Source organism: Dermacentor albipictus, chromosome 7 (assembly GCF_038994185.2).
Source record: "Dermacentor albipictus isolate Rhodes 1998 colony chromosome 7, USDA_Dalb.pri_finalv2, whole genome shotgun sequence".
Taxonomy (NCBI): domain Eukaryota; kingdom Metazoa; phylum Arthropoda; class Arachnida; order Ixodida; family Ixodidae; genus Dermacentor; species Dermacentor albipictus.
In genome coordinates this window covers 91,504,810-91,532,325 of record NC_091827.1, presented here as the reverse complement: position 1 = coordinate 91,532,325, position 27,516 = coordinate 91,504,810, and the positions used below count along the sequence as shown (strand labels likewise).

Here is a 27,516-nt window from a genome sequence, read left to right as displayed (position 1 = left end):
AGGGTCCAAAGTATCTACTCAGCAGCTTCTCAGACAACCCCTGGCGACGAGTTGGAGTGCACACCAAGACTTGGTCACCTGGCTGGTACTCGACTTGCCGATGTCGAAGGTTGTAGCGTCGCGCGTCTGCACTCTGCTGCGTCGTGATGTGTATGCGCGCGAGTTGACGAGCTTCCTCTGCGTGTTGAGCAAGTTGCTCGGCGTCGGAAGTAAGTGATGCGTCGGTGTCGTGCGGGAGCATTGCGTCTAGCGTGGTCTGGACTTCGCGCCCGTAGAAAAGACGGAACGGTGTGAAGCGTGTTGTTTCCTGAATGGCGGTGTTGTACGCGAATGTAACGTACGGCAGGACTTGATCCCATGTTTTATGGTGGACGTCTACATACATAGACAGCATGTCAGCAATGGTTTTGTTTAGCCGTTCCGTCAGTCCGTTGGTCTGCGGATGATAGGCAGTGGCCTTGCGATGCTGCGTGCAGCTCAGCTCGAATATGTCCTCTATCAGTTGGGCCGTAAAGGCAGTTCCTCTGTCGGTGATGACATGTGATGGGGCACCATGTCTTAGGACTATCTGATCGATAAAGAACTGGGCAACTTCGTAGGCGGTGGCACGTTGTACAGCTTTCGTCTCGGCGTAGCGTGTTAGATAGTCTGTGGCGACTATAATCCACTTGTTTCCGCTGGCTGACAAGGGAAAGGGTCCCAGAAGATCCATACCGATTTGATCAAGCGGTGCGCTAGGTGGTGCGATGGGTTGCAGTAACTCCCCGGGCTTCAAAGACGGCGATTTCCTGCGTTGACACTCACGGCAGCTTTGCACATAACGCTTCACCGTGGTAGAAAGTCTGGGCCAGTAGTACGTCTGGCGTACTCTTGCAAGAGTGCGTGAAAATCCCAAGTGTCCAGACGTGGGCTCATCATGGCAGGCTAGGAGAATGTCATCACGGAGGGTGGCAGGTATGACCAATAGATACTCTTTGTCGCTGGCACTCGAGTTTTTCTTGTAGAGGACACCCTGTCAGAGCCAGAAGGTCGAGAGACTGCGAGAAAGGTGTCGTGGAACTGTAACGTTCTTGCCTTCTAGGTGATCGACGAGAGGGCGTATTTCGGCGTCCTCACGCTGTCGTGTGATCAGGTCAGATGCTGTGAGGGCCCCAAGGAATGCGCCGTCTTCGTCCATGTCCTTATCGCAAGTTTTGACGGGAGCGCGCGACAACGCGTCGGCATCTTCGTGTTTGCGGCCCGATTTGTAGACGATGGTAACATCGAACTCCTGCAGACGGAGACTCCATCGAGCAAGTCGCCCGGATGGGTCTCGTAAGTTGGCTAACCAACACAGGGAATGGTGGTCTGTCACCACCTTGAAAGGGCGACCGTAGTGATAAGGCCGAAATTTCATGATGGCCCACACAACCGCTAGACACTCTTTCTCGGAAGTGTAGTAGTTAATTTCGGCACGTGAAAGGGTGCGACTGGCGTAAGCGCTCACTCGCTCGACGCCTTCCTGGTGCTGAACGAGAACAGCGCCAAGACCGATGTTGCTGGCGTCGGTATGCACCTCGGTGTCAGCGTCATCGTCAAAGTGAGCGAGCACGGGTGATTCCTGCAGGCGCTGCCGTAACTCGGTGAAAGCTGCGTCCTGCTCGTCCGTCCAAACGAAGGGTGTGTCTTCTCGCGTGAGGCGTATGAGTGGTTCGGCGATCCGGGAGAAATTTGCGATGAAGCGACGATAGTACGCACACAGACCGAGAAAGCGGCGTACTGCTTTCTTGTCACGAGGAGTCGGAAAAGCAGCAACAGCGGATGTTTTGTCTAGGTCAGGCTGGACACCGTCGGCGTTCACGACATGGCCGAGAAACTTCAACTCTTCGTAACCGAAGTGACACTTTTCAGGCTTTAGTGTGAGATTAGCGGAGCGGAGCGCCTCAAGTACCGCCTCTAAACGCTTCAGATGTTCTTCGAAGGTCGCCGCAAACACGACGACGTCATCTAAGTATACTAAACAACTGTGCCACTTCAGACCCGTAAGAACAGTGTCCATCATTCTCTGAAATGTGGCTGGTGCAGAACACAGGCCGAATGGAAGTACTTTAAATTCGTACAGTCCATCCGGGGTGACAAAGGCAGTTTTTTCGCGATCTCGTTCGTCAACTTCAATTTGCCAGTATCCACTCTTCAAATCTAGTGATCAAAAATACTTGGTTCGCCGCAGCCGATCTAACGAATCATCGATCCGCGGAAGCGGATAAACGTCTTTTTTTGTGACGTTATTCAACTTTCTATAGTCAACACAGAACCTAAGCGTTCCGTCTTTCTTTTTGACAAGGACCACTGGCGACGACCAAGGGCTTTGGGATGGTTGTATGACGTCATCGTGAAGCATTTCTTTCACTTGTGCATTAATCACGTTGCGCTCTTTCGCCGATACGCGATAAGGCAGTTGTCGTATGGGACGAGAATCGTCATACGTGATCATTCGGTGTCTCGTGATGGGCGTCTGGCGTACCTTAGAAGTAGATGCGAAGCACTCCCTGAACCGAAGTAGCAACTCGCGCAGCGCTTTTTGCTTTTCCTCTGGAAGGCCTGAATTGATGTCGATGTTGCTGAGCGTCTGAGCTGGGTTGTCCTTTGTCATAGAGGCAAAGCATTCAGCAACGTCTGCTATGGGCTCAGCAAAAGCGATAGTAGTACGACGAAACAGGTGCCGATGTTCCTGGCTGAAGTTCGTCACGGGGAGCGCAGAATGTCCACCTCGAAGCATGATGAGACTGCGGGCTGCACATACACCGTGAGTCAGCATAAGGGAGGTATTGCCCTCTTCAACAGCTTCGCCGTCACGCAGATCGTCGCATACGACCGCTACCAGGACACTTGCGCGTGGTGGTAAAGTTACACTGTCGGCGTAAACCCGAAGCGCGTTACGTTGGCAATTGTCGCGGCTGTTCGCTGCTCTCTCTGTCGAAAAAGTCACTGTGCGTGCCCGGAGGTCTATAACGGCACCATACTCGCGCAGAAAGTCGACGCCCAAGATGAGGTCCCGAGAACAATCGCGGAGTATAAGGCAGCTGGCTGGAAACGTGGACCCACGAATTTGTACTCTGACCGTGCACACGCCCAACGGTGTTACGATGTGCCCGCCAGCAGTACGAATTTGCGTTCCAGACCAAGGCGTGATGACTTTTCTAAGTTCCTTCGCTAGTTTTCCGCACAAGATTGAGTAATCGGCACCCGTATCCAATAACGCACTAACGTGGCGGCCGTCGAGCACAACAGGTATGTCTAGCGAGAGTCTGTCACTGAGTTCGGCTGCTGTCGTCGCTGAATTGTGCTGTATGGACCGTGCTCGCGTCGATGGGAGGTCTTCGGAAGGGCGATTATCAGCGGCCTCGCCCCCGAAGGTCGCTGCTCTTAGTTTTCCCGGCGAGGGCTTGGCGATCGTCCCTGCGCTGCCATTGGAGGGCTTCTAGGAGCTGGGGAAGATCGCCTGGGGGACGGCGAGCGCGACTGCCGCCGCGGGAACAGTGGCATACCCTGCTGGTTCAGATACTCTTCAATCGCCCTAGGCCTTTCGCCATATCTGGGCCTTGGTGAATTTGCGGCGAAACCTTGCAGTCCTAGGCGGCGGTATGGGCATTCGCGGTATACGTGACCGGCTTCTCCACAGTGATAGCACAGAGGCCTTCTGTCCGGGGTACGCCAGACGTCAGATTTCCTTTCGAGCGGGCGCCGATCCTCCATACGTTGGATCGGTTGCACTGATGGGAGCGGCTGGACGTATGACGCGGCGTAAGACGTGGCGGGGATGAAATGGGTCGGAACGCGGACAGGGACTCGCCCCAATACCTCCGCATGCGACGGCCGCTGCAACTGTGCTGTCACAGGCGGCGCATTGTTGCTTGCGACGGGACCTTGGATCGCTTGCTGCACTTCACTTCTCACGAGGGCAGAAATGGAACCCAGCGTGGGCGTAGGTGGGCAGCTGAGCCGTTGAAGCTCCTCACGAACCACAGAGCGGATAAGGTCTCGGAGAACGTCCAGGTTTCCAAAGGCAACCGCGTCCGTCAGCGAAGCAGCATTCGCGTGTCTGTCATACGTAGCTGAGCGCTGGTCCGAAGGTGAAGCAGCGCTCATTTGCCTTTCATAGAAAGCTGAGCGATGGTGCAGCATCTTTTCCATCGTGGTGGCTTCGGTTAAGAATGCACCCACGGTCTTGGGCGGGCTTCGAACCAGGCCAGCAAATAGCTGTTCTTTAACTCCCCGCATTAGATGGCGCAGCTTTTTTTCCTCTGACATGGTAGGGTCCACCCGACGGAAGAGGCGCGTCATATCCTCTACGTACGACGTCACGCTCTCATTCGGCAGATGAATGCGGGATTGGAGCGCCCGTTCGGCTCGTTCGCGGCGATCAGGATTTGTGTATGTCTCCAGCAAGCCATGGCGGAACTCGAGCCATGATTTCAGGAGCCCTTCTCGGTTCTCGTACCAAGTGCGAGCGCCGTCCTCCAAGCTGAAGTACACGTTTCGCAGCTTCGCCACGTCGCTCCATTCGTTTATCTCAGCAACGCGCTCAAACTGGGCTAACCAGTCTTCAACATCCTCGAAGACATCCCCGTGGAACACTTTCGGCACTCTGAGATTCTGGAGCAGGTACTGAGTTGCCGTTGTGGCCGTACCTTGCATAATGGCCGATGGAGACGTCGATGTTCCTTCCATACTGGTCCGTGGGGGCGTAGATGTTGTTGCGGAGATGTGATCAAGCTCCGGAGGTAATCCTCGGATTCGCCTGCTGGCCCGGTGAACAGGGGTGTCCACTAGTATAGGGCTGGTACTCCTGCTACCAGGAGGAGTTTGTGGCATCGGATGAACCGTACCTCGCACCTCCACCAGTTTTTGTCACGAAAAGACAATTGAAGATGTACCCGGCGTCGGCGAGACAAACAGTTGTCCAAGATGGTGTACACAAAACTCAAGCTGGCGTCCTCAGCCTCTGCTTCTTCTTCTTCAGCGCCCACCTCTTGCCGAGCGCGCGTTCAAGTCACTTCTTGTTCAGCGCTGGCGCGTGACACCTAGCGGCAATATATATATATATATATATATATATATATATATATATATATATATATATATATATATATATATATATATATATATATATATATATATATATATATATATATGTATTTTGTAAGGAAGAAAACGAACGTGCGCACTGGGTCAGCAGCATCGGCAGCATCAAGCGCGCAGCAGAAGCTCGAGCTCGGGAAGTGCTCGGTGCATCGTAGAACCGCCGGTCGCTACGAACCCTATTAAATCTCCTTTACAATATATATAAATGACAAGGAAGGGGATTAGCCGAGGGGTCCAATTTTTTATTAGTCATCCCCTAAGAAGCCAACAAACACTAACACCAAGGACAACATAGGTGAAACTACTTGTGCTTAATAAATGAAATAAACGATAAATTATTGGAAATAAAAGTGGATAAAAAACAATTTGCCGCAAGTGGGGACCGAACCCACAACCTTTGCATTTCGCGTGCGATGCTCTACCTATTTATCGTTTCTTTATTGCATTTATTAGGCAAAAGTAATTTCCCCTATGTTGTCCTTGGTGTCAGTGTTTGTTGGCTTCTTATGATATGACTAATATATATAAGTCCTTTAGATCGTGCTCCGCAGTACGCCCGTTCTGCTCCAGCCATTGTCGACTACCATTTCAAGTGGCCTGAAGTCTGCTTTGTGCTTTCACTCATTTCTGAAGCTATCACGCGCTTTCTCATTTCTATGTTGACTAGAGCCGGGTTTCCTAATGCCATTTTGTCCAATAATGGATCACAATTTCTTTCGGCGGAATTTCAAAACTTCCTGTAAGAAGAATTAAAGCATTAGGTATCTCTTCACTTTACTGCCTTCACCCAAACGGCGAGGTAGAAAGAATGAATCGTGTGCTCAAAGAATTCATGCAATTTTCTATACTGGAACAACAAGACCTTAGGTCTGCAGGCTTAGAAAACATAGCAACTTACGCGGTCTCTGCACATATGACTACAGGTGTTTCTGTGGCTATGCTTCTCCATAGTTGTAAATCGAGAACTCGAGTCGATGTCACAAACATGCCTACAGTTTATCGGTCATTTGTGTCTCCTAAGCTGCGCCAGGAATTGTAAACACGAGTGCTACAACAAAACAAAAATATATCAAAACGTATGTAGACCGTCGGCGCGCAAACAAAAATGGCCCCGGTTTCTAACAGGAGATTTTGTCCTAGCACGTAGCTCGAGAAAGCCTGGTTCAAGATATTTGGGCCCTTTCGAGATTGACCGCAGGATAGGAACAAATGATTTCCAGCTTGAAATTGACAAGCGTTTTAATGATTCCAAACTTTCAAAATATCAGGCAGGAGAAGACTTCCCTGAAAACTTATACCGAGGGATTCGCTAGCAACCCCTTCACGGTCGTTTTCCATCTTTTCCATTTACTATTGATAAAGGTTCTCTTGCTGCAGATACTCCGATACAGCATACAGTTTCACCTCAGTGACCGGGTTCAAATACACGCGGTGCGTCAACACGACTTTCATCCTCTGCAGAAGAATCTGCTGAGCTTCCGTCTGACATACCGTGCCAAGGTTTGCTTCGTCAGGGAACTCAGGAGAGCGACACACGTAATTTCTGCTGAGCTTTTAGTAATGATTCTCCTAGACTTAATCGAGCAGCAGAACTAGTTTTCTATAGGTCCACACGAAGTAGACGACCACAGCTATAATTTATGGATTATGTCTCAAATTAGCTCTACCGTCTTGGTTGATTGGCAACGTTCATTTCAAACTTTTCTATAGAGGAGTTCTATATACAGCTTTATGGATTTCTGGTAAAATCGTACAGGTTGATATAGTTAGCCTATGTCCACAAGGTTACAATAATTACTATTTGAGGAACTTCATGTGGACACAGGTTCCTGTTTGTTCCTATTTTTTACAGATGTCTGCCCTGCCATAAGGATTGGGTGCTTGATGCCAAAAAATCTCATCTATCAAACTAACGGTTATGTTAAACAGAATTCGCCAAATAGGTACTCCGGAATACATCTGAACCATAAATTTTCTAAGCGCACATATCCAAGTCCTACAACGGTCACAGAACCGTCTGTCTTCAGCCTCAGCTCATAGAAAATGAGCCTCGTAGCTTCGCTGTCCCAAAGCGGGTACACGGATGTCTCAGTTCACAGCCCCATTATATAATGCGCTAATTATGTGCAGTGTTGTGTGCCGAATTTCACGAGTGTTACTTTTCTGTGTTGCGTTTACATTTCTTTCACGGGTTCTTAGCAAGAGAAATTAAGGGGAACGAAGACGGCTCACATGTCTGAAAAATCTCATGTGCTGTACACACGTACATTCGCTTTTAACAGTGTTTGTGATACTGTACCTGCGCTTTCGATATATGGCTTTCTACTTTTGTGTTGTATAATCATGCTCATAGCGCAAAACTAGGAATGGGAGATTAGAGTTATATATTCATTCTGCATTTCCTGCTGCATTTCCTTATGTATAAGGGTGCCTGGAGTCCCTCAAACACCTTCAGAAGTGCGGTGTTAAAGCGTGATGAATATTCACAGGTTCTTTCCAGGTTATAAAAGATAGTGCAGGTAGATTGTGGCATTTTCACTCCATTTATTCAAAATTTGTCTGCCCTCCTTAATGCGTGAATGATAAGGGTTCAAAAGGAATTTCAGCTCAAATTAAAAACCGGCAGCTGGAAAAGGGGTTTGTGTGTCAGCTTCCGCGTAACAGAAATATATTCGCACATTCGAATTACAATCCGATGCTATCATGTCTGCAGTTTGTGCTTAAGTCGTACTTTATGCATTGTCTGATGCAATTTAATTTTAAGCAATAATTTAGCTACAAAAGTCACTTGCGCATGCCGGACGGCCTAGAGGAATGAGGATGCATGCTGCACTTCCGCAGTCGTGCGTGGTCCCATGAAGTGCATCGCTTGCGGTGGTGGCACTTGTGCAACGTCGTCTAGCGTCTGTTGGGGCGGCGGTACTTGTATGACGTCCGCACCCATTCCGCTGTGCACCCGCTTTTACAGGTTAGAATGGAGGCGGAATATTTTTTTTGCCTACACTTCAATACAGAGGATAATCATGCAATCAAAGGAACTACCAGTAGAAACGCACAATCGAAGAAAGATTTTGAAATCCCAAATAACGTGTGACACCGCAACAACGTCACGGCACTGGCAAGCGAAACAAATTTTTCCGAAAGTTTTAACCCTTACAGTGACAACATAATGCGCTTCAATTACTGTGGCTTGCGTGAACCGTTCAAAAAGATAGGTAAGCTACCAACGTGTAAGCTGCTTTGTGCAAGTGGACCCTAGCGTGTACCTTATGTTGTATAGCTGAATCATGACTCAACAACGCGGCCTACCTCCAACTTCTAAACGGCCACGACTTATAGCGATAGCATTACAAACGGACTTCAGCGCCGTAGTAGGTATCACTTTCCTCTAACAAAAAAACTATGGGCAGATCCCGAAGGCAGTGCAGTCTGAGACAGCGTCTCAAAGCGCCAGCTGTCCCGACCGGGAAATGTGCAAAAGGCTCGCGCCAGGCGTTTCATGAAACTTTTCCGTGATGGGAAAATACGTGCAATCGTGGCGTAGTGATTTGAGCTTTGACACGCTTTGAAGGAAGACAAATGTTCTATCCCACCATCGGTCGCGCATCGTAGGTTATATCATACCGACTGTCGAGGCATGTAACTGAAAACGCGAGATGTGCTGAGCGTACGCGAGCGTGACGCATTACGCACGAAATCTCATCTTTGTACGAGATACGAGGCATAGAAACGTCGCTTTGATCAATGAGTGTGTGCAAGGGCCCCCGCGGTGTGCGCCCGGGCAACTGCTGAAACGTGAGAAGCATAACGCTGTAAGTATTGCCAAAAAATAGCACGATAAAAAAGGGACCAGAAAGAAACGCGACACGTCCAGCAACAAGTACTTCTAAGTATGCTATCACGTAGATTGACTGTTAGCGGTGATAAAGCCTTGCCTCGTTTTTTACACAAATCGTGTTAGGGTTGAGCCTAATCTGAAGCCTTCACGACAGCGCACGTACCTGGCGGCGGGCTGCTCTCGAACTTGGACATCGCGAACGAGAAAGTACTAGGGGCTGAAGTTATGAGAAGTCGACATGGTAATGCAGCGACTTACAGGAAAGGTCGTCGTCAGGAACACCTCGGTCTTCGAAGGAATCCGCTGGCTGGGGCACTTCCACGCGCGAGCTCGTGAAACGCTTCTTCTTTAGCGCGCGAGAACACGCGGCTGGTACGCGCTCTTTTCTGTCCTTTCTTTTAAGGCGAAAGTCTTGAGCGGCTCGTTGCAATGGCTCATACCCGCAGCAGCAGCAGCAAACAACTTTATTTGGGTCCTGAGGAGCTAAGCGGGGGCCTTCAGGCCCCTACCCAGCCGTTGGCTAGTCCCATGTCGGAACAGAGAGGCCATGCCTCTCCGCTCGTTCACGGGCCCTCTGGACAGCCAGGAGCTGGACGTCCTGTCTCGGGTCTGTGATGGCCTTCGTCCAGTCGTCTTCTTTGTTAAAATCCTGTAACACAGGGCACTGCCAGAGGATGTGATTTAATGAGCTAAATTCAGTGCCACAATCTGGGCAGAGTGGATCGATGTCCGGGTGGAGCTTGTTCAAAAAGCCCCTAGAGGGGTAGGACCCCGTCTGGAGCATGCGGAGCGTGCTAGCTTGTGGCCTGTTGAGCTTATGATGGGGGAAAGAAAAACTCTGCCTATTCCCTCTGTAATGAGAGGTGATTTCATGAAAAGTAACCAATGGATCACTGTGGACGAGCTCTCCCGAACTCACCCGAGACACTATCCCATCGTGGCATAGGAAACCTCGCGCATGGTCGTGGGCTATCTCATTGGGGTTCAGGTGACCCGGTAATACGTCTGGTCCCATGTGAGCTGGGAACCAGACTATGTGGTGGACAATGTCAGAGGGGTGTTTGCCGTTTAGAATCCTGGCTGCTTCTTTGGCTATCCATCCCGATGCGAACGCTCTAACGGCTGCTCGGGAGTCCGTGTACAACGTAGTGCGTTTTGAGTCCAGTAATCCGAGAGATATAGCAGCCTGTTCCACCACATCGACCAAGGAGGTTTTCAGCGAGGCTGCCGAGAGGAGTTCTCCCCTGTCATTGACTGTGGATACGGAGAACTTGTTAGCACTGGCATGTCGCGCTGCGTCAACAAAGTTCTCCGGTCCGGATATGTTCTTTAAGAAAGTTCTAGCCCTCGCTAACCTTCGACCTTTATGTGTTGGGGGTGGACATTTCTTGGGAAAGGGTCTACAATAAAGGAGTTTCTTGTCTGAATACCAAGTTGCGGGATATTTCCCTGATTGAAGCTAGGACGGAGGCCTGCCGCATCTAGAAGTCTTCTGGCTGCTTTGGAGTTTGATAATCTAATAATTTGTGCCGATCTTTGTGCTTCTATTAATTCCGAAGTTGTGTTGTGTACTCCCAATGTCATGAGTTTCTCTGTGCTAGCCGTGATTGGCACGCCAATCACCCTTTTGATACTTTTGCGCATAAGCGTGTCTAATTTATCCATTTCCGTTTTCATCCAATTGAGGGCCGCGACTATGTAAATGACATGGCTGATGAGGAAAGCATGGTGAGCCCTAAGGAGTATATCCTCGCTTATGCCACCTTTTTTGTTGGACACTCTCATAATTAATCTAATAAGGTTCTCAGTTTTCGTGGTGAGTTGGGTGATAGTCTTAGCGTTGCATCCCTTTCAGTTTATTGAAAGCCCTAGTATTTTGACAGAGTCTATTCTCGGGATGGTGTGCCCATCTCTGGTAAGAACGCTAATGGGCACCTGATCGTGTGGGGTGAGTCCCCTAGCACCTCGTCTAGCCTGTCTGTACAGCAGGAGTTCCGACTTTCCAGGCGAGAGTGCCAGTCCCGTACCTTCCAAGAAAGACTCTGTAACATCCAGAGCCTCCTGAAGAGCTTGTTCGACCGTAGCCTCCGATCCTCCAGGACACCAGATTGTAATATCGTCAGCATATAATGCATGACCTACGTAAGGAATTGCTGCAAGGCTTTCCGACAACTTGCGCGTTGCTATATTAAACAGAAGGGGTGAGATAACTGCCCCTTGGGGAGTACCCCTGTTTCCGAGTGTGAAATATTTCGAGACTGATTGCCTCAACTTTATGGCCGCCGTCCTGCTCTCGAGGAAGGATGCAACGAAGGAAAAGAATTTAACTCCTAAGTTCAAGGCCGATATCTCCTGAAGGTTATAGTCATGTGCAATGGTATCGAATGCCTTGGATAGATCCAGTGCGAGATCCATTTGTATCTGTACAAGGAGTTCACTGAACGTGTCGTATAATGCCTCATCTTCACCTCTTATTTTCCTAAAGAGGTCCCAGTCTGTGTATTTATAGGTTTTGGGAGGAGCTGCTATTATTTCCATCCTGAGTTCTATTATGTAGTGGTCGCTCCCCAAGTGCTCCTGTAAGTTGGACCACGTGGCCACAGCATTTCTAGTGAAGCTGAGATCAGGGGTCGTGTCTCTGGCGACCGAGTTTCCCAGCCTCGTGGGGAAACGTGGGTCCGAGACCAGCGTCAGGTTTAGGTCTGTACTCGCTGCAAATAGGTTGGCCCCTTTCTTTGTTCGTGTTACGTAACCCCAAGCCGGGTGGGGAGCGTTGAAATCTCCTGCGACTATTAGGGCTGCGATTTCGCAGTGGTTGCGACCCTATTTAGTAGTGAGCAGAGATTATGCTTATGAGCGGAAGGAGAGCTGTACAAGTTGAGAATGAAAATGTTACGTCGGATTTTTCCGTGGGGGATGATTTCAATTAACTGTGCCTCGAGACCAGATTTCTTATCCGAGTTACAAATTTTGACTTCGTGCTCCTGAAAAGAGGTGTCTTTCCTGACGAATGTGGCGATACCTCTGCCATTTTCTCCTTTTTGGCTAACTGAACGGTAGCCCGATAAATTTACCTTCTCACTAAGTGTTTCTTGCAGGAGCAGGACGTGCGGCCTTATCGCTTGTGCTTTGATGAGCTGCAATGGAGCAGCCTTGCGCCTTAAGAAGCTGGCGCAATTACACTGCCAGATAATTAGGTTTCCGATTCGTCCCGCCATATTGAATTCTATTGAACTAACAGAGCCTGCAGGGGACTCGTGTTATCGGGATCCTGCTGTACTTTCTTAGCTTTTGCAGTGGTGCCAGTGGTGATGCTTTTGATTTTGCTAGAGTCTATCATTTTCATTTTAGACTCGAGGATGCCAACTCTACGTGTTAGGTGGGAGATGTTACTGTCCATATGCTCGATAGTGGTAGATTGAATAGCTAAGGCCTCTCTCATCTGCGAGAGCGATTCCTCAATTACCTTCAAAGACGCGAGTATGTTTAGCTCTGGCTTAGGGTCCTGAGCGGGGGATTCGTCAGTTTGCATTGGCTCTCTTTCCGTGGTCGTTGGGGGGGGGGGAATAGCTTTGCGCTTATTCGACCCTTCTGCTTGAACTGGGATGGGTAAGGCTACTTCGTGGGGTTCACGCAAGTTACGGAAGAGCTCGAACTGAGCCTTCAGCGTTCGTAGTGCCTCTTTTAGCTCTGCATTTTTCTTCTTAAGCATTAAAATCTCAGATTGCTCGCTTTTATGCTCCGGCGAGATGCCCTGCGTTACCTTTTTGCCGCTTGAGATGTTCATCCTGGCCTCGTCTGCCCAGGACATTGGTTCCTGGATTCGGACCCTGGAACCCAATCGTCCTCTCGAACGGGAGCGTCTGTTGCTATTGTCGCGCCCACTGGCGCGAGAGCACGATCTGCTGGATCGTCCTCTGGATCGGGAGCGGGAGCGTCCTCTCGATGCCGATATGTTGCGGTGGGGGGTGTAGAAGGGTTTCTCTCCCGCCATTGCTTCTCCGCCGCTAGCTGTGTCGAAGCCACGCGGTCCTGCCGCCCGCTGCGCGTAAAGTGCGCGCCTGCGGCGCCGCCGTCTTTGGCGCACGATGTATGGCACCTGGAAGCGCTGTTTGCGCTTGCGGTCTGACGTTTGGTGTGCCCCACCACAGATGGCGCACTTGGAATCACAATCCTCTGATGGTGTAAGCATGCCACATCCACGGCATTTTTTCTGGTCTTCTCCCTTCGTGCAAACGTCGGACCTGTGGCCCAATTCTCCACACGCATAACAAACGTCTACTTGCCTGCGATACAAGGAACAAGGGTAGCGAATGTGCTGTTATCGCCCGCCTGTGTGCGGCGTGCAACGTCACGACAGATAGCTGGACGACCACTGCGATTGCCAAGCTACTTGTGACACGTGACGTCCCCAGAATGTATATTATCGGCCAGCACAATAAACGGGGGACTTTTCCCTTTCGTCACCCGGACCGTGGCTCGTCGACTGTTCCTTCCGACACGCATACGCGTCACGCTCGTATGCCGTGTCACGACATGGTGTCAGAAGTGGGCGGTGGTCAACTATCCCGCTGAGGCCGTGGACGGCAGCATTTCCAGAAAATGGCAAACAAGCCCGCAACGGTAATCCCCGGGCTCCAACAGCCACCACCGCTGGACTTTGACAAAACGTCAGAGTGGCCGGCGTGGATCAACCACTTCGATGACTACCGCTTCGCCACAGCTCTCAACGAACGTTCGGGAGAGGCCCAGGTACGCACGTTACTTTACACAATGGGACGCCAAGCCCGCGAAGTCTTTGCTACATTTGAGCTGACCGACGATGAAGCAAAAAGTTATGATGTCGTGAAGCAGAAGTTCGACAGTCATTTCGTCAAAGAGCGGAACATTGTTTATGAAAGTGCCTGCTTTCACAGACGCCAGCAACGGCCAGAAGAGTCGGTGGATCAGTTCGCAACCGCACTTCACGTGCTGGCAGACCGCTGTGACTTTGGGGATATGAAGAAGAGACTCATCCGGGACAGGTTTGTCGTCGGGCTCCGGGACGTGCAACTATCCGAGGCCTTGCAGATGGATCCGCAGCTGACATTGGCTACGGCGCTAGCCAAGGCTCGCCTCAAGGAAACCGTGCGTCAGCAGCAGCAGAGCCTTCGACCGGAGGGTGTCCACATCGGGAGCCCGCCAGAACTTCAGGACCAAGGCGCCATCGTGGACGCCGTAGGCCACCAGAAACACCCGCAGCACAAAGAGAGACGGTGCCCCTACTGCGTCGGCGACGCGCACCCGAGGTCGACGTGCCCAGCCAAGGCTTCCAAGTGCCACTACTGTGGTAACGAAGGACATTTTGCGAAAGCCTGCCTTAAGAAAGTTGGGTCAGCGCAAAGAAAGGTACGCGTCTGGGCTGTCGAACATGGTACCGGGGAAACTTTCGTTGGCGCGATTGACGCGGCCGGGAAAGCGCGCTATGTGCAGGTTCTGATAAACTCTGTGCCTATCCTTGCTAAAGTTGATTCGGGTGCAGAAGTGTCGGTTCTACCTTCTACATTTCCAGGATTGCCCACCCACCTGGATAACTCAGACGAGGTACTACAGGGGGCTGGCGGGAACAAGCTCAATGTTCTAGGCAAATTTGTCGCAGAGATTGCGTGGAAACAGAGGACTGTCCGACAAACGTGCTATGTCATTAGCCCTCTTCGCGACGTACTTCTCGGGCTGCAAGCCTTAGAGGCTTTAGGTATCGTTAAATTTGCCGACTCGCTTACTGCAGACAAGCAACGGTATGAGACACTTTTTCCGCGCATGAGTCGGTCTAGGCACTATCCCAGGAGAATACACAATCAGGCTACAACCGGGCGCAATTCCACATGCCATAACCGCTCCGCGGCGAGTGCCGATTCCGCTCATGGAAAGGCTAAAGCACGAAATAGAGAGACTCGTGCGCATGGGAATAATTAGAAAGGTAGACGGCCCCACGGATTGGTGCGCAGGAATAGTCCTGGTAACGAAACAGTCGGGGGAACTGAGAGTATGCGTCGACCTCACAAAGTTAAATAAGTGCGTCGTTCGTGAACGCTTCACGCTACCTACGGTCGATCAAGCATTAGGCTCTCTGGCGGGTGCGAAATGGTTTTCGAAGCTTGACGCCTTCTCGGGGTTCCATCAAGTCCGACTAAGGCCCAAACAATGAAACGCTCCTTTCCTTAGACCGCTTCCTAACCTTACGTGAGGCCTCCTTACAGTGAAGGACCAATGGAGGAAGCAAGCGTACTCTGAAAGCTGCCTTCGCCCGTCCTCACGTGAGGAACGGTTGCCGCCCGCCTGAGTTGGAGAATATCACTTAAAAGCTTTACGCAAACACCATTATTGAATAAAAATAAGTTGTATCGTTGCGCAAGTTTTTTAATTGAAGCGGTAATATAAAGATGCGGTGACACGTTCTTATATTTTTTGTTTACTATAAGTGAAAAAGTACCCCATTCTAGCGCAAAAACTTGATGCGTTCTAATAACACTGGCACGCATGCGCCGTGGAATGCCTATCAAATCTATTCGTACAGAACGCGCGAATGAAACCAACATGCCTGGCAAGACATACTTCACCGAAGAAGAAAAGGACCTTGTGCAGGACCTCATCAACAAGTATAAGGACGTCATCGAGAACAAGCGCACGGACGCCGTGTCGTTAACCGCGAAGGCCAAGGCATGGGAAAAACTGTGCGCAGAATATAACAGCAGGCCCTTTGTGCGTGCCCGGGACGTCAAACAGCTCAAGAAGCTGTGGGATAACTTGAAGCAAAGGTGGAAGCGCGAGAAAGCGAAACAAATTCGTGACGTCATGGCTACAGGTATGTTTCACTGCTTGGCGAAAAGGCAATGCGTGTTGCATACAATGCGTATTGCATATTTACAGGAGGCGGCCCGCCACCACAGCCTATAGATGATCGGCTTGCACAGGTTGAAGCAGTCGTGCCACACCTGACCACGCGAGTACCAAACCCCTTTGACAGCGACCGCCCGCTAGATGCTCCATCAGATACGCAAAGCGCTTTGGAGATACTGAACGGGATGTTGCATGACAGCGGACCGGCCGACAGTGATGAAGGTGCGTAGACTTGCGAGAGCAGGTCCCTCTCAAAAGACCTGGTACTGGCAGCGTGGCCAGAGGTGGAAAGCTCTCCAGGCATCGTTAGCGCTTCTTCCGCAGCACACATCTCCACTCACGATTTTGATTAGCCGTTTTCGTGAGCCGTTTTCATGATGTGGTTGCATATATTGTCATCTCTTTTCTGTCCACATGGTCACCCCATAAAACCCTTTCTTCTCTCCTCCTTTTTACAGTGCAGAATGGCCGACCTTTCCTTTTCTCGTAAACGAACCCATCTCTATTCTGGGGGATCGGTGTCATCGCTTTCATATACAAATATGTTGCTCGCGTTCTGCATGCACCCAAGTCACCTGCTGGGTGTCCCAGCTAATTTTCGCCAGAGTTTAAAAATATGCGAATGCTATGTAGCTGGACAGAACCAAGGTAGTGTTACTTGTCGCTAGGAGATGCTGTGATAGTTTTTTTCAATCTATGTAATGACATAATTACCCCTAATTAATTATCAACTTGTGAAATGTTATTTAACTTGTTAAATGTTAAAACCTGCGATACACCTTTCTGATGCTCAATACGTGCTACATAGGAGTGTTCTTCCGAGCGTGAAGGAAGTCTGCAAGTACACGCAAACTGGTTCGAGCGGTCACTCGCGCGACAATTCCGCATGCATTTGCGGGCTTCCTTCACACTCGGAAAAATACTTCTATGTAGCACGTATTGAGCATCAGAAAGCTGTATCGGGTGTACTTCATATCGCTCTACAATTTTCTCATTGACATTTGTGATGTAATTATAACATTTGGGAAGTTTCATGACTTATTTCAGACTAATTACGTAATTAGGTTGAATAAAATAATTGGAGTATCTCCAAGAGACGGTAAACATTACTTACATTGGTTATGTCCAGCTATGTGGCATTCGCACATTTTAAAACTCTAGGTAAAGTTAGCTGGGACACACTGTTTGTGCAAGCTTGTTTAGGTGCAGAAAATTTCCTTAAAAAATTGCCTATGGCAGGTAATGCAATTATAACCCTTGATCTACATTGCTCAATGCAGCGGCTATTAATTCTGCAAGAAATGGAAATCGTAATCATAAGAGTAACGTAATTATGCTAATTAGTTTTTAATCAATTACTTTGCATTTCAACGTATAAATTATAGCCACTGAATTCGCATGGCGCACACACTTAGAACGAATTCTCTGTACAGCAAGAGTTCCAAGATATCTTCAAAATGTCCGTCGAAATGCATTGGTGTCAACACTGCTGTGCTTCAATGCATGCAAGAGCGGTTTCTTAAAACAGTACCTGCAATACGAGCACATTTCATCTGACACCTTGAAAATTATCTTGAAAAGTGGCACAGTCCAGAGAATTCATTCCAAGTGCATACGCCGTGCAAATGAGTCATATGCTGAATTGTGTGGCATAAAGCAATTAAATAAAATGGTAATTAGTGTTACTATGTTACCTGGTAAATTAAGCACTTTGATTTCTGGAAGGAATCGCCACTGCATTGACTAATTTAGAGGAAGGGTGATATTGTGCAATCTGCCATAGGCAACGGTTACAAGTTTGGTGCAGCTAAAAAAAAAACCTGTATACCTGGAACATTCAAGTTCATTGTCTGTCTGTCTGTATACCTGGAACTGTTAAGAGGGCTACTGGTACAGGCGTGTTATCATTTGTAACTGCATAAATTCCATGACAGAGAATCTGAAAGCATTTAACAAATTCAGTTGTATTTTATTTCATGATCTACTTCCTCACAATTTATGCAAGTTGTTAAAATGGATGAAACCACTTCTTTGCAGAACGAACACTCGAACTCAGCTCAAGTGACAGAGCAGCAATGCAGTCAATGGTGCACAGCTCTTGTACATCATGCATGGGTGATGAAGACAATCCTTCTATACATGAGCCTGGATTTGACACAAACACACACAACAGTCAACGTGCAGATGAGCCAAGTATTCGGCATGTCCGTGGAGGTAGGCTAGGTCTCTTGCAGGAGACACTTCAGGCTGAACTTGAGGCTCGTCTCGATGCCATCAAAAGCGAGAAAAAAAACAAAGCGATTGAACACAACGAACGACTGAGATGCATTGTAGAAGAACACGAGCTGAAAATTAGCCACCTGAAGGAGCAGCACAACGATGAAAGGAAAAAACGAAATGTGCTGCATAAAATTAAAGTTCGTATTTTGAAAGAAAAAGAAAAGGTGCAAAAACTGAAGCAGGAGCTCCTGAAAAAACAGCTGCAGGCGGATGACTCTGATTAAAGGATATCTGTAATAGTAACTTGTTGAAGTGCAAAGGCAAGCAAACGTAGCTAAGGTTTTCAATACATTATGCCGCAACTGATGGCAAGAATGCTCAGGTTCTTCTTGTTTGTTTTGTTTCACAGGTAACAACTAGTCATTGTGCACATGTACCTGTTGTATTTTACTTTGAATAAATTATGTCATTTTCTGAAGAAACAGTAGGCCTGAAATGTCGTTTTTCAACTACAACATGTCATGTTTACAAATAGCAATGTTTTGCTCAATGCACACAGCGTTTTACTCACTGCAAGGTCAGCCAGTCTCAACTGGTAGTCTGCGGGTGACTTGAACACATTTGTCCAGCAGCTAGCAAACACTCTCAATGGTATGTGGAACATAGCTTTTCGAACCACCTAACATACACTGCTCACAATAGACACTGAGTAGCTGCATGTTTAAATCAAGTCCACTTCATCGCTCCTGTGCCCAGAGGAAAAGCACCGACGGATGTAGCAGCTGCGTACTTGTGTGCCCAGAAGCGTGTCTGGATCCCCTTGGGTAGCACTGTCAGGCAGACTCGCGTCGAGGTGTTCCTCATCAGGACGTGGACAAGGGTCTCGCAACATACGGGCAAGGTTGTGCAGTGCTGCACAAGCTGTAATAATGGCTGCAGACCGGTCAGTCTTTGTCAGCAGCTTTACCCTCAGGCAAGCGAAGCGCCTCTTCCATAAGCCAAATGCGCGTTCCACGCTGTTTCTCGTTCGTATATGACTGGAGTTGTACCTGCAGGAGAAAAAATAAAATGTAAAAAAAATTCTTAAGCAACAAGCAATATATTTATATGGAATTTTGAGCAGGCCCAGTTACAGCCATACTTCACTGTGGAACAGTGAATGCGAACAATTTAGTTATTTTGTTTAGCAGGCAGGTAGTAATATACATTTTTAAAATCTTTCAACTGTACTCGCTAGCTCCCTATGGGATTACCATTTAGACACTGTGAAGCCTATGTGCCCTTCGAGATAACGAACCAAACAGTAAATGGCCAGTGTGGCAGTGTGGACAGTAATACCGTTCAGAGACTGGAGTAAGGCATGTGGGGGCTTGTACATAAGGAGCCACAAAATTTCAGAGGTTTACCTTCCCGTTTGTTTGCCTGCTCCGCTTCTGTAAGTTATGTGTTCAATGTACAAATATCTCTGTCATTTGCAAATGAAATAGTACGCTTGCATTCTCTGTCTCCTTACATAACACTCAAGATTTAAGCAATGTTCAATGGCACTAAACATAAAGAGTGCATGTATGATAACTGGTCATACCAAGTTGCATGTGCCATTACCTCTTTTCGGGATCAGTGCGTGGATCCCTCAGCGGTGTCATGAGGAACGGTAGACAAGCGTATCCCTGGTCACCAAGGAAAACGCCAGGCACAGCTCTTTGCTCGTACAGCGCCATGACTCTGCTGTTGGCGAATATTCTGCTGTCATGCACGGATCCAGGCCAACTTGCTACAAGGTCGAAAAATTGCAGCTCTGGACCAGTAACAGCCTGTCAACAAATAAGTGTGCATATATTTAAAATGGTCACGTCTGACAAGAACAACCATGCGTGAACATTCGTAGCTTGCATGCATCCTTTCTGATCAACCAACATGCTACATCATATGTATTCTCCGTATATTTCACATGAGTGCACCATATTTGGCGGCACTTTCTGATGCATAACCTACATACAGGTGCGGGATCACTGCTTAGCACACTAACGTGTTCAATGTGAATTATTCCACTTCAAAATATTCAGTAAATACAAAAATGGTGATCGCAAATGCAGCGAATTTTGTGAGACGCTATGTTTCACTAGTGATAGCAATTAGCACCACAAAGTGGCGCTTCACAGTTCGCCGCTATATGTGCCACAAAAATGCAGCCATCGTTCTATATGAAACGCAACGGCACATTTTTCAAAGCACTTAGGTGTACTGCACGCCAAATAAAGTGACATCTTCGCTACGCGCTGAATTACATGTACGGCGTTAATGACAGGAAAATCTGTATGGCTACGCGTCTTTACTCAAGCGCAAACAGTGCCTATACAAGCTGCTGTCTTAGGAATTGTCGCCTTCATTGTGCGAGGGGTCGGAGCACGAGTTAGGCAATCCTGCGGACGACTGCACTTCGCTGTACTGAAGATGCAAAGGTGTGCATACCTGACATAGCTAGCAGCTACTAATGCGACAGTAAATTCACACGATAAAGTAGTAATAGGAGAATACAAACAAATACGTAGGCTTACCTGCACGTTAATCGAGAAGAATCCCTTGCGGTTGCGGAACACCTCGGCGTTCTCACCCCCCTGCAGGACTGACGATGGGGATGTGCGTACAGTCAATGCACCCGGTGACACCGGGAAACCGGCCAATTTCGTAGAATCGGGCCATCACACCCTGCGCTTCAGCTGCCGTGGGGAGCCGCACATATTTCGGAAACAGGCGTACGCATATGGCTTGCGTAATTTCCCACACACAACGGGACACAAACTGCTGGGAAACATGCACCAGGTCGCCCACGACGGTCTGAATAGCACCAGTGCCGTAAAAACGAAGCGTTATGAGAAGCTTCAGCAACGGTGGAAACGGCGCTCCCCTTTGGTCCGTGTTGCCTTTCAACTGCAAGTCGGACATGATGGCCAACACGGACGCCTTGGTGAAGCGGAACCTGAAGGCGAACTCTTCTTCACTGTACACTTCCATGGGGTTTACCGCGTCCCGAAGTGACCTCACCGCGGGTGAATACCGGTACACTTCTCCGAACACAAACTCAGAGCCACGCTTCACAAATTCCACGAAGTCAGCCGCACTGTCACCTCGCCACGACGCCATTTCTTCTTTGACTGCGTTGAATCAGCTCAAGGCGCTGACGGCCACGCTTGCCAGCGCGCTCGCGGTACTCCGCAGGCGAGCGATAGCGCGCACGCGCAAGCATACGTCACGTGGTCAAGCAGTGAGGTGAAGCGCTCGTTCAGGGCCAGGAGCAGCGTAAGGACGCATGAAGGTAGCGACAGCTTCCTAACCTTACGTGAGGCCTCCTTACAGCGAAGGACTGATGGAGGGAGCAAGCGTACTCTGAAAGCTCCCTTGGCCCGTCCTCACGTAAGGAACGGTTGCCGCATGCCTGGGTCCGAGAGGATACCTTAAAAGCTCTACGCGAACACCACTATTTAATAAAAAGATGTTGTGCCGTCGCATAATATTTAAATTGAAGTGCTAATATAGAGACGCATACGCTCTTTCTTCTAGTATTGTTTACTAAACGTAAAAAGGTTCAACATTATAGCGCAAAACCGGATGGTCACCAGCAACGCTGGCACGCCGGCGTCATGCAACGCCTAGCAACGCCACTCATCCCGAACGTGCGGCTGATACGAGCGCCTCATCTTTACAATCGCACACTCTCTCTTCTCTCTCTCTCTCTGATATGAACATGCCTGTCAAGACCACGACCTACTGTAACTCCAGACCTGCACAGATATCCGGCTTCTATGGGAGCAGCTTGCGCCCACTTTCGTTCAACCGACTGCCGTAGGTGGCGCTTTTATAACCTGTTCGTCTGCTACGCGGTGGGCGGTTGTGCGGCGTTGTAAGTAGTAGGGCAGCTGTGGTGTTGCGACGAACTGCTTCTCTAGTTGATGATTTTTGCTAACACAGTGACAGAGATGTCACAAGGCTTTGATCGGAAACTTGGCTCCAAAAGTTGACTCCCCGAACCTAAAGAATGTCGGAGCGTGTAGTCCGCTGCTCTCTAAAATAGCGTTAAATAGCCGCTCCCACTGCCTTTTTCAAGGAGATTATTATAAATCGCATTGTGTATAGAGTTCGCAACGTACCCAACAGTTTCATTGTACACGTTGTAAAATTCGCGTCTGCGCCCTTTAGAAACTTGAAGCCACCGTAATGTTCGACGACAGAACGATTACCACTCATTTTAACTCTTAAAAGTTGTCCGTGAATGCGTCACGAGTTAAAAAGTGAATTACGCACACAGCTGCACTGCGTACGTATCTTCAGCACCACCGTTATGCTGCCGCGTACTACGCGGAAAAGCTAGCTTTACAGTTTGAAAAGAGTTCCGTGACACGATTTTTAAGGCCTGCACTGCAGCACGTTTTAAAGCACTGGGATCGCTTAATTTTTTGCAAGCTTTCTACAGAGCTAGACATCCAACGATATTAAAAACAAGATATACTCACCTTCACTTGAAACAGAATCGATCAGACTATTGCACATATCGGGTGGAGGACTTACTCGTCAATACTTTTACTATACTTTTACCAGATCGTCTTCCTTTCACTACGGCACAAAGCAGTATATCCTAATGTCATATACGACATTACGCTGTCTCTAATCAACTAAAAGAGGCTGGATTATCCTATGAATCTTCTTGAACAATTTTTCCAGTCTCTTAAGGAGCTAGGAAAGGGAAATTTATGCCGTCGATCTAGCATTGCAGCGGCCACCTATGCTCGTTGTTTACATTTCTTGCACCGCTCATCCTCTTCTAGTTTCACTATTCAAACGCAAAGCATTCGCAAATATGTCTTCTTTTGTATATTTGTGAATTTATTCATTTACCGCCAAAACAAGCGCTTTGTGCCTGCCGAAATGGCAAGACAAGCGCTGAACAGATCGTAGAAGCAGACGACAGCGAACAGGTTATGACTAGCGCCACTCTGCTCGTACGTTCTTTCCCTAGCGGCAAAAGGGGCGAACTAGACCAGGCGTGCTGGAGGAGGGAGATCTGTGCAGGTCTGTAGTTCAGTAGGTCGTGGTCAAGACAGCCCGCGCGTCCCGCGCTCACATGGTGCTCGCGCTTCTCCGCAGGTCGGCGACAGCGCGCGTGCGCAAGCAAACGTCACGTGGCTAAGCAGTGAGGTGAAGCGCTCGTTCAGGGTCAGGAGCGGCGTAAGGACGCATGAAGGTAGCTTCGGACATACCTTACGCAGAGGAAGCACCAAGGAAACCTTCACTGAGGGCTCCTCAGTAAGGAAGCTTTCAGAGTGGCATAAGGTGGCCTCACCAGAATGAAGGCTTCCTTACTGAGGCAAGGTGCTCGGAGGTGCCTTACGCTGAGGGAGCACCAAGGAAGCCTTCACTGAGGGCCCCTCAATAAGGAGGCTTTCAGAGTGACATAAGGCAGCCTCACCGCAATGAAGGCTTCCTTACTGAGGTAAGGAAGGTTTCATTGTTTGGCCCTAAGTAGGGACTCTGAAGAACTAACTACGTTTTTGACTCCATTCGGGAAGTACTGTTTTACCAGACTACCGTTCGGAATTACGTCCGCTCCGGAGTATTTCCAGAAAAGGATGTCAGAAATACTATGTGGCCTGCCAGGTGTTGTCAACGTCATGGATGACATTTTAGTGTTTGGTAATACGAAAGCCCAGCATGACGAACGTTTAGCTGATGTTCTGTCACGCCTAGCTAGCGCAAACGTGACTCTGAACAAAGATAAGTGCCTGTTTGGCGTTAATAAACTGAGATTTTTGGGCCATATTCTGAATGAGAACGGAATTGAGCCTGATCCAGCGAAGGTCAGCGCTATTAAGAATCTAAACGCACCGAAAAATGTCGCCGAACTGAGAAGCTTGCTCGGCATGGCCAATCACCTAGGTCGCTTTTTGCCTCACCTGGCGCAAACTACCGCTCCGATGCGTGCTCTTTTGCACAAAGACAGCGAATGGGTCTGGGGGTGTGACCAAGCAAAAGCGCTGAACGAGCTAAAAGAGCTCATTTGTTCTGCGCAGTGTATGGCCATGTACGATGCAACGCTTCCTACCATCCTTTCAGCGGACGCATCCTCTTTCGGACTGGGAGCTGTTCCTTTTCAAACACAGAAAAACGGTCACCGTAGACCAATAGCTTTCGCGTCTCGTTCTCTCACGAACACAGAACGGCGATACTCCCAGATAGAAAAAGAAGCGCTAGCGCTGACGTGGGCAGCCGAAAGATTTGACGAGTACATCCGTGGCCTAAACGTTACCTTCGAAACTGATCACAAGCCTTTAGTGTCTTTACTGGGCCAGATGGCCATTGATGATATGCCCCCTCGAATTCAACGCTTCCGGCTACGCCTTATGCGCTATCTTTTCACGGTCCAGTACGTTCCCGGCAAATCGCTAGTCACAGCCGACACCCTCTCGCGATCCCCTGTAGCAGGCAGCGATTCTGAAAAAGGCTTGAGTGTGTCAGATATCACAGCATACTCTAAGGCGTGTTTGCTTGGCTTGGAAACGGGGGACAATTTTTTTATCCAGAGTGAGCGAATGTCAAATTAATGATCCCGTTTGCAAACACCTGCGCAAACTGTGTAAAACCAATTGGCCAAGGAAACCGAATGTTCCTTCTTTCCTCATGCCTTACTGGCAAGATAGAGCATGCCTTAGCATAATTGATGGTCTCTTGTTGAAAGGAGCAAGGCTTGTAATCCCACAGTCTCTAAGAACGGAAGTGCTGTGTAGACTACATGATGGGCACCAGGGTATCGTGCGTTGTCGTAATATTGCTAAAGGTTCTGTCTGGTGGCCAGGATTGAGCACCGATCTGGCACAGTTCGTGAATCAGTGCACTATTTGCGCACGACATGCCCAGCAACTAGCCGAGCCCATGATAGCAACCGCAACACCATCGTTTCCTAGGGAGAGAGTGGGAGTAGATCTGTGCGTAATCAACGGCCAGGCATATCTTGTCGCCGTGGATTATCTTTCACGTTACCCTGAGGTAGCCATTCTTCCTTCCACAAAGTCTGGAACGGTCATTGATAGATTGAAAAGTATTTTTTCTAGGCATGGAATCCCTGAGTGCGTGGTGACCGACAACGGTCCTCAGTTCGTGGCAACTGAGTTTGAACAGTTCGCTATGTCCTACGGGTTTCGCCATGTCACCGTGAGTCCGAGGCACCCGCAGGGCAACGGGGAAGTAGAGCGAATGGTTCAGACGGTTAAGTACCTCCTTCTAAAGTCTAAAGACCCTTATCTGGCATTGTTGGCTTACAGGGCGACGCCCGGCATTCTTGGGGTCAGTCCTGCGGAAATACTTATGGGTAGGCGATTGAGGACAAGAGTCCCAATGCTACCACGTCATCGAAATCCGGGAAAAAGCAGCCCGAAAGTCGTGGCCAGAGACCAGACGGTGAGACGGCGGCAATGCCGCTACTACAACCGACGCCATCGGGCCAGACGGCTTCCCAAGCTAGAAGCAGGTGACTTGGTCTGGGTGACAGACATGCAATCCAAGGCCACAGTCCTCGCACGAGCACCGAAACCACCGCGGTCATATGTAGTGCGAACAGACAACGGCGTTTGCCTCCGCAGAAACAGGAGAATGCTTAACAGTCTCCCAAAAGAAAGGGCGCACATGGAAACTTACGAATTTCCAGAAACCACGGAGCGGCCGAGCGCAACACAATTGGCTCATAGCTCAGATGGCGCGACTGCAACAGATTCAGCGGGGCCTCCAACTCGCGCGGTGGCCAGTGGTGACCCCACTCCAATTGTAACACGGTTTGGTAGACTGGTGAAGAAACCCATCCGACTGGGCTTTGATGAGTAGTGCTCTGGTGTTTAGTGTTCAGTGTTTTTCTAGTACAAAATATGTTCTGTCTTGTATTTTCGAATGTTGTTTTGTGGTGAAGAAATCCATACGACTTGACTTTGAGTGGTTTGCTGTTTTGTTTTTTTCTGGTATAACATATTCTCTACCATGTATGTGCGAATGTTCTTGTGCTTGAGAAAGAGGGATGTGCTGTTATCGCCCGCCTGTGTGCGGCATGCAACGTCACGACAGATAGCTGGACGACCACTGCGATTGCCAAGCTACTTGTGACACGTGACGTCCCCAGAATGTATATTATCGGCCAGCACAATAAACGGGGGACTTTTCCCTTTCGTCACCCGGACCGTGGCTCGTCGACTGTTCCTTCCGACACGCATAGGCGTCACGCTCGTATGCCGTGTCACGACAGCGAACACCATCACATACGACGTTTAGGTGAACCTTGTGTCCGTCGAACAACACGATCACTGTTGTCTTCTTGATTCTTCGAACCCCCAGAGCGCCGGGGTTTCTCCGGTTGACGATCATATCCGTCAGTTCTGCGTCACTGATGTCCACGGTGATTCCGCGGATCACTCCTTTACACGTGTCGTCCGACGCAGCCTCGTAGGCCGCCTCTTCTATGACGACACTTGCCATGCAAATCTGCTGAACCTTGGCGTAGGCGCGCGCGTTCGCCTCAAACGGCGAGGCAACCACGAGAATGTTCTGGAAGGGGTTCGTGCACAATGTGTCGTCGAACACCTGCTCCGCTGTTAGGGAAGCCGCCGTGGCGAGCGCACGCTTGAAAATAATAAGGTCCGTCTTCTTAACATCCAGCCCTCTACGAGGCCTTATAATGGTCTTAAGGTTCGCGATTCTGGAAGCTTCCACAACTCGTCTCAGCACCTTCTGTGGTGCGGCAGTGCGGGCGCCGCCATTACCGCTTCCCTTCGCTGACGTGGGCGCGTTACGATCACACCGCTCGGCAAGTTTCTTCTTCTTGCTGACGACTTCGATCCAGCCTGAGCACTCCGCTTCCTCCGGATTGATTTCCATGCCTTCTACAACCGAGGTATTGGGGTTGGAGGCCATTTTCTAGCTCGACGATGCGTTGGGCCTAGGCTCGACGCCTGCCCAACGGTTGGCTCGTGAGGCGTAGCTGCGCGCCAACGTGGCGTGCGGTGGAAAAGTCTCGGAAAAGTCCGAAAAATCCACCCACCGGTAAGATTTCGCTAGCCGCCTGTTCCTTGGAGTAAACTGCGTCGATTGATGCACAGTTCCTGTGGGGTGAGGCAAGAAATCTGGTCCAAAAGGTTTGGAGAAACGGGAGCTGACGCGCTCGCATATGTGCGTTCGCAAACGTCGTCCGCTCATACCCGCAAAAAAAGAAACAGCGTCTAGTCCAGTAAGACAAAAAATATCATCATTAGGAATGGCACATACTCCCGTTATCAAGCGAAGATGCAAATGGGTGACTATGAACCAAGGAATGGAGGAAAGATAGAAAGGAGGAACCAAGGCACGAAAGAAAGAACAAAGAAAATAACAAAGAAAGAAGGAAAGAAAGGAAGAAAGAGGGCAGGAAATATAGAACGAAAGAA

The 27,516-nt window shown here is 49.2% G+C and overlaps 3 protein-coding genes and 1 pseudogene across 4 annotated transcripts in view; 2 read left to right on the top strand and 2 right to left on the bottom strand.

The window, feature by feature from the left end:
• Positions 1–9,368, bottom strand: part of LOC139048064 (phospholipid-transporting ATPase ABCA3-like) — a 176,055-nt gene extending 166,687 nt beyond the window's left edge. For both annotated transcript variants that reach the window (XR_011507473.1, XM_070522455.1), the window contains exon 1: positions 9,221–9,368. The gene's annotated coding sequence lies outside the window, so the exon portion shown is untranslated. The remainder of the gene's footprint in view (positions 1–9,220) is intronic.
• Positions 9,369–13,286: 3,918 nt separating this feature from the next.
• LOC139047529 (uncharacterized) lies at positions 13,287–15,131 on the top strand. Its single transcript, XM_070521357.1, has one exon. It carries the CDS (start codon positions 13,565–13,567, stop codon positions 14,915–14,917), a length of 1,353 nt encoding a protein of 450 aa, XP_070377458.1. The 5' UTR covers positions 13,287–13,564; the 3' UTR covers positions 14,918–15,131.
• A 407-nt stretch (positions 15,132–15,538) lies between these two features.
• Positions 15,539–18,481, top strand: LOC135915379 (myb/SANT-like DNA-binding domain-containing protein 3). Its single transcript, XM_065448413.2, has 3 exons — positions 15,539–15,806; positions 15,872–16,063; positions 18,471–18,481. Exons 1-3 carry the CDS (start codon positions 15,539–15,541, stop codon positions 18,479–18,481), a joined length of 471 nt encoding a protein of 156 aa, XP_065304485.2.
• On the bottom strand, positions 17,790–21,453 carry LOC135915407 (putative nuclease HARBI1; annotated as a pseudogene).
• Between the last annotated feature and the right edge of the window lie 6,063 nt (positions 21,454–27,516).

Bases quoted from the DNA above. Each gene is read 5' to 3' on its own strand.
- LOC139047529 (XM_070521357.1), top strand. From the start codon at position 13,565: ATGGCAAACAAGCCCGCAACGGTAATCCCCGGGCTCCAACAGCCACCA.
- LOC135915379 (XM_065448413.2), top strand. From the start codon at position 15,539: ATGCCTGGCAAGACATACTTCACCGAAGAAGAAAAGGACCTTGTGCAG. The intron at 15,807-15,871 runs GTATGTTTCACT...GCATATTTACAG, and splicing joins TCGTGACGTCATGGCTACAG to GAGGCGGCCCGCCACCACAG.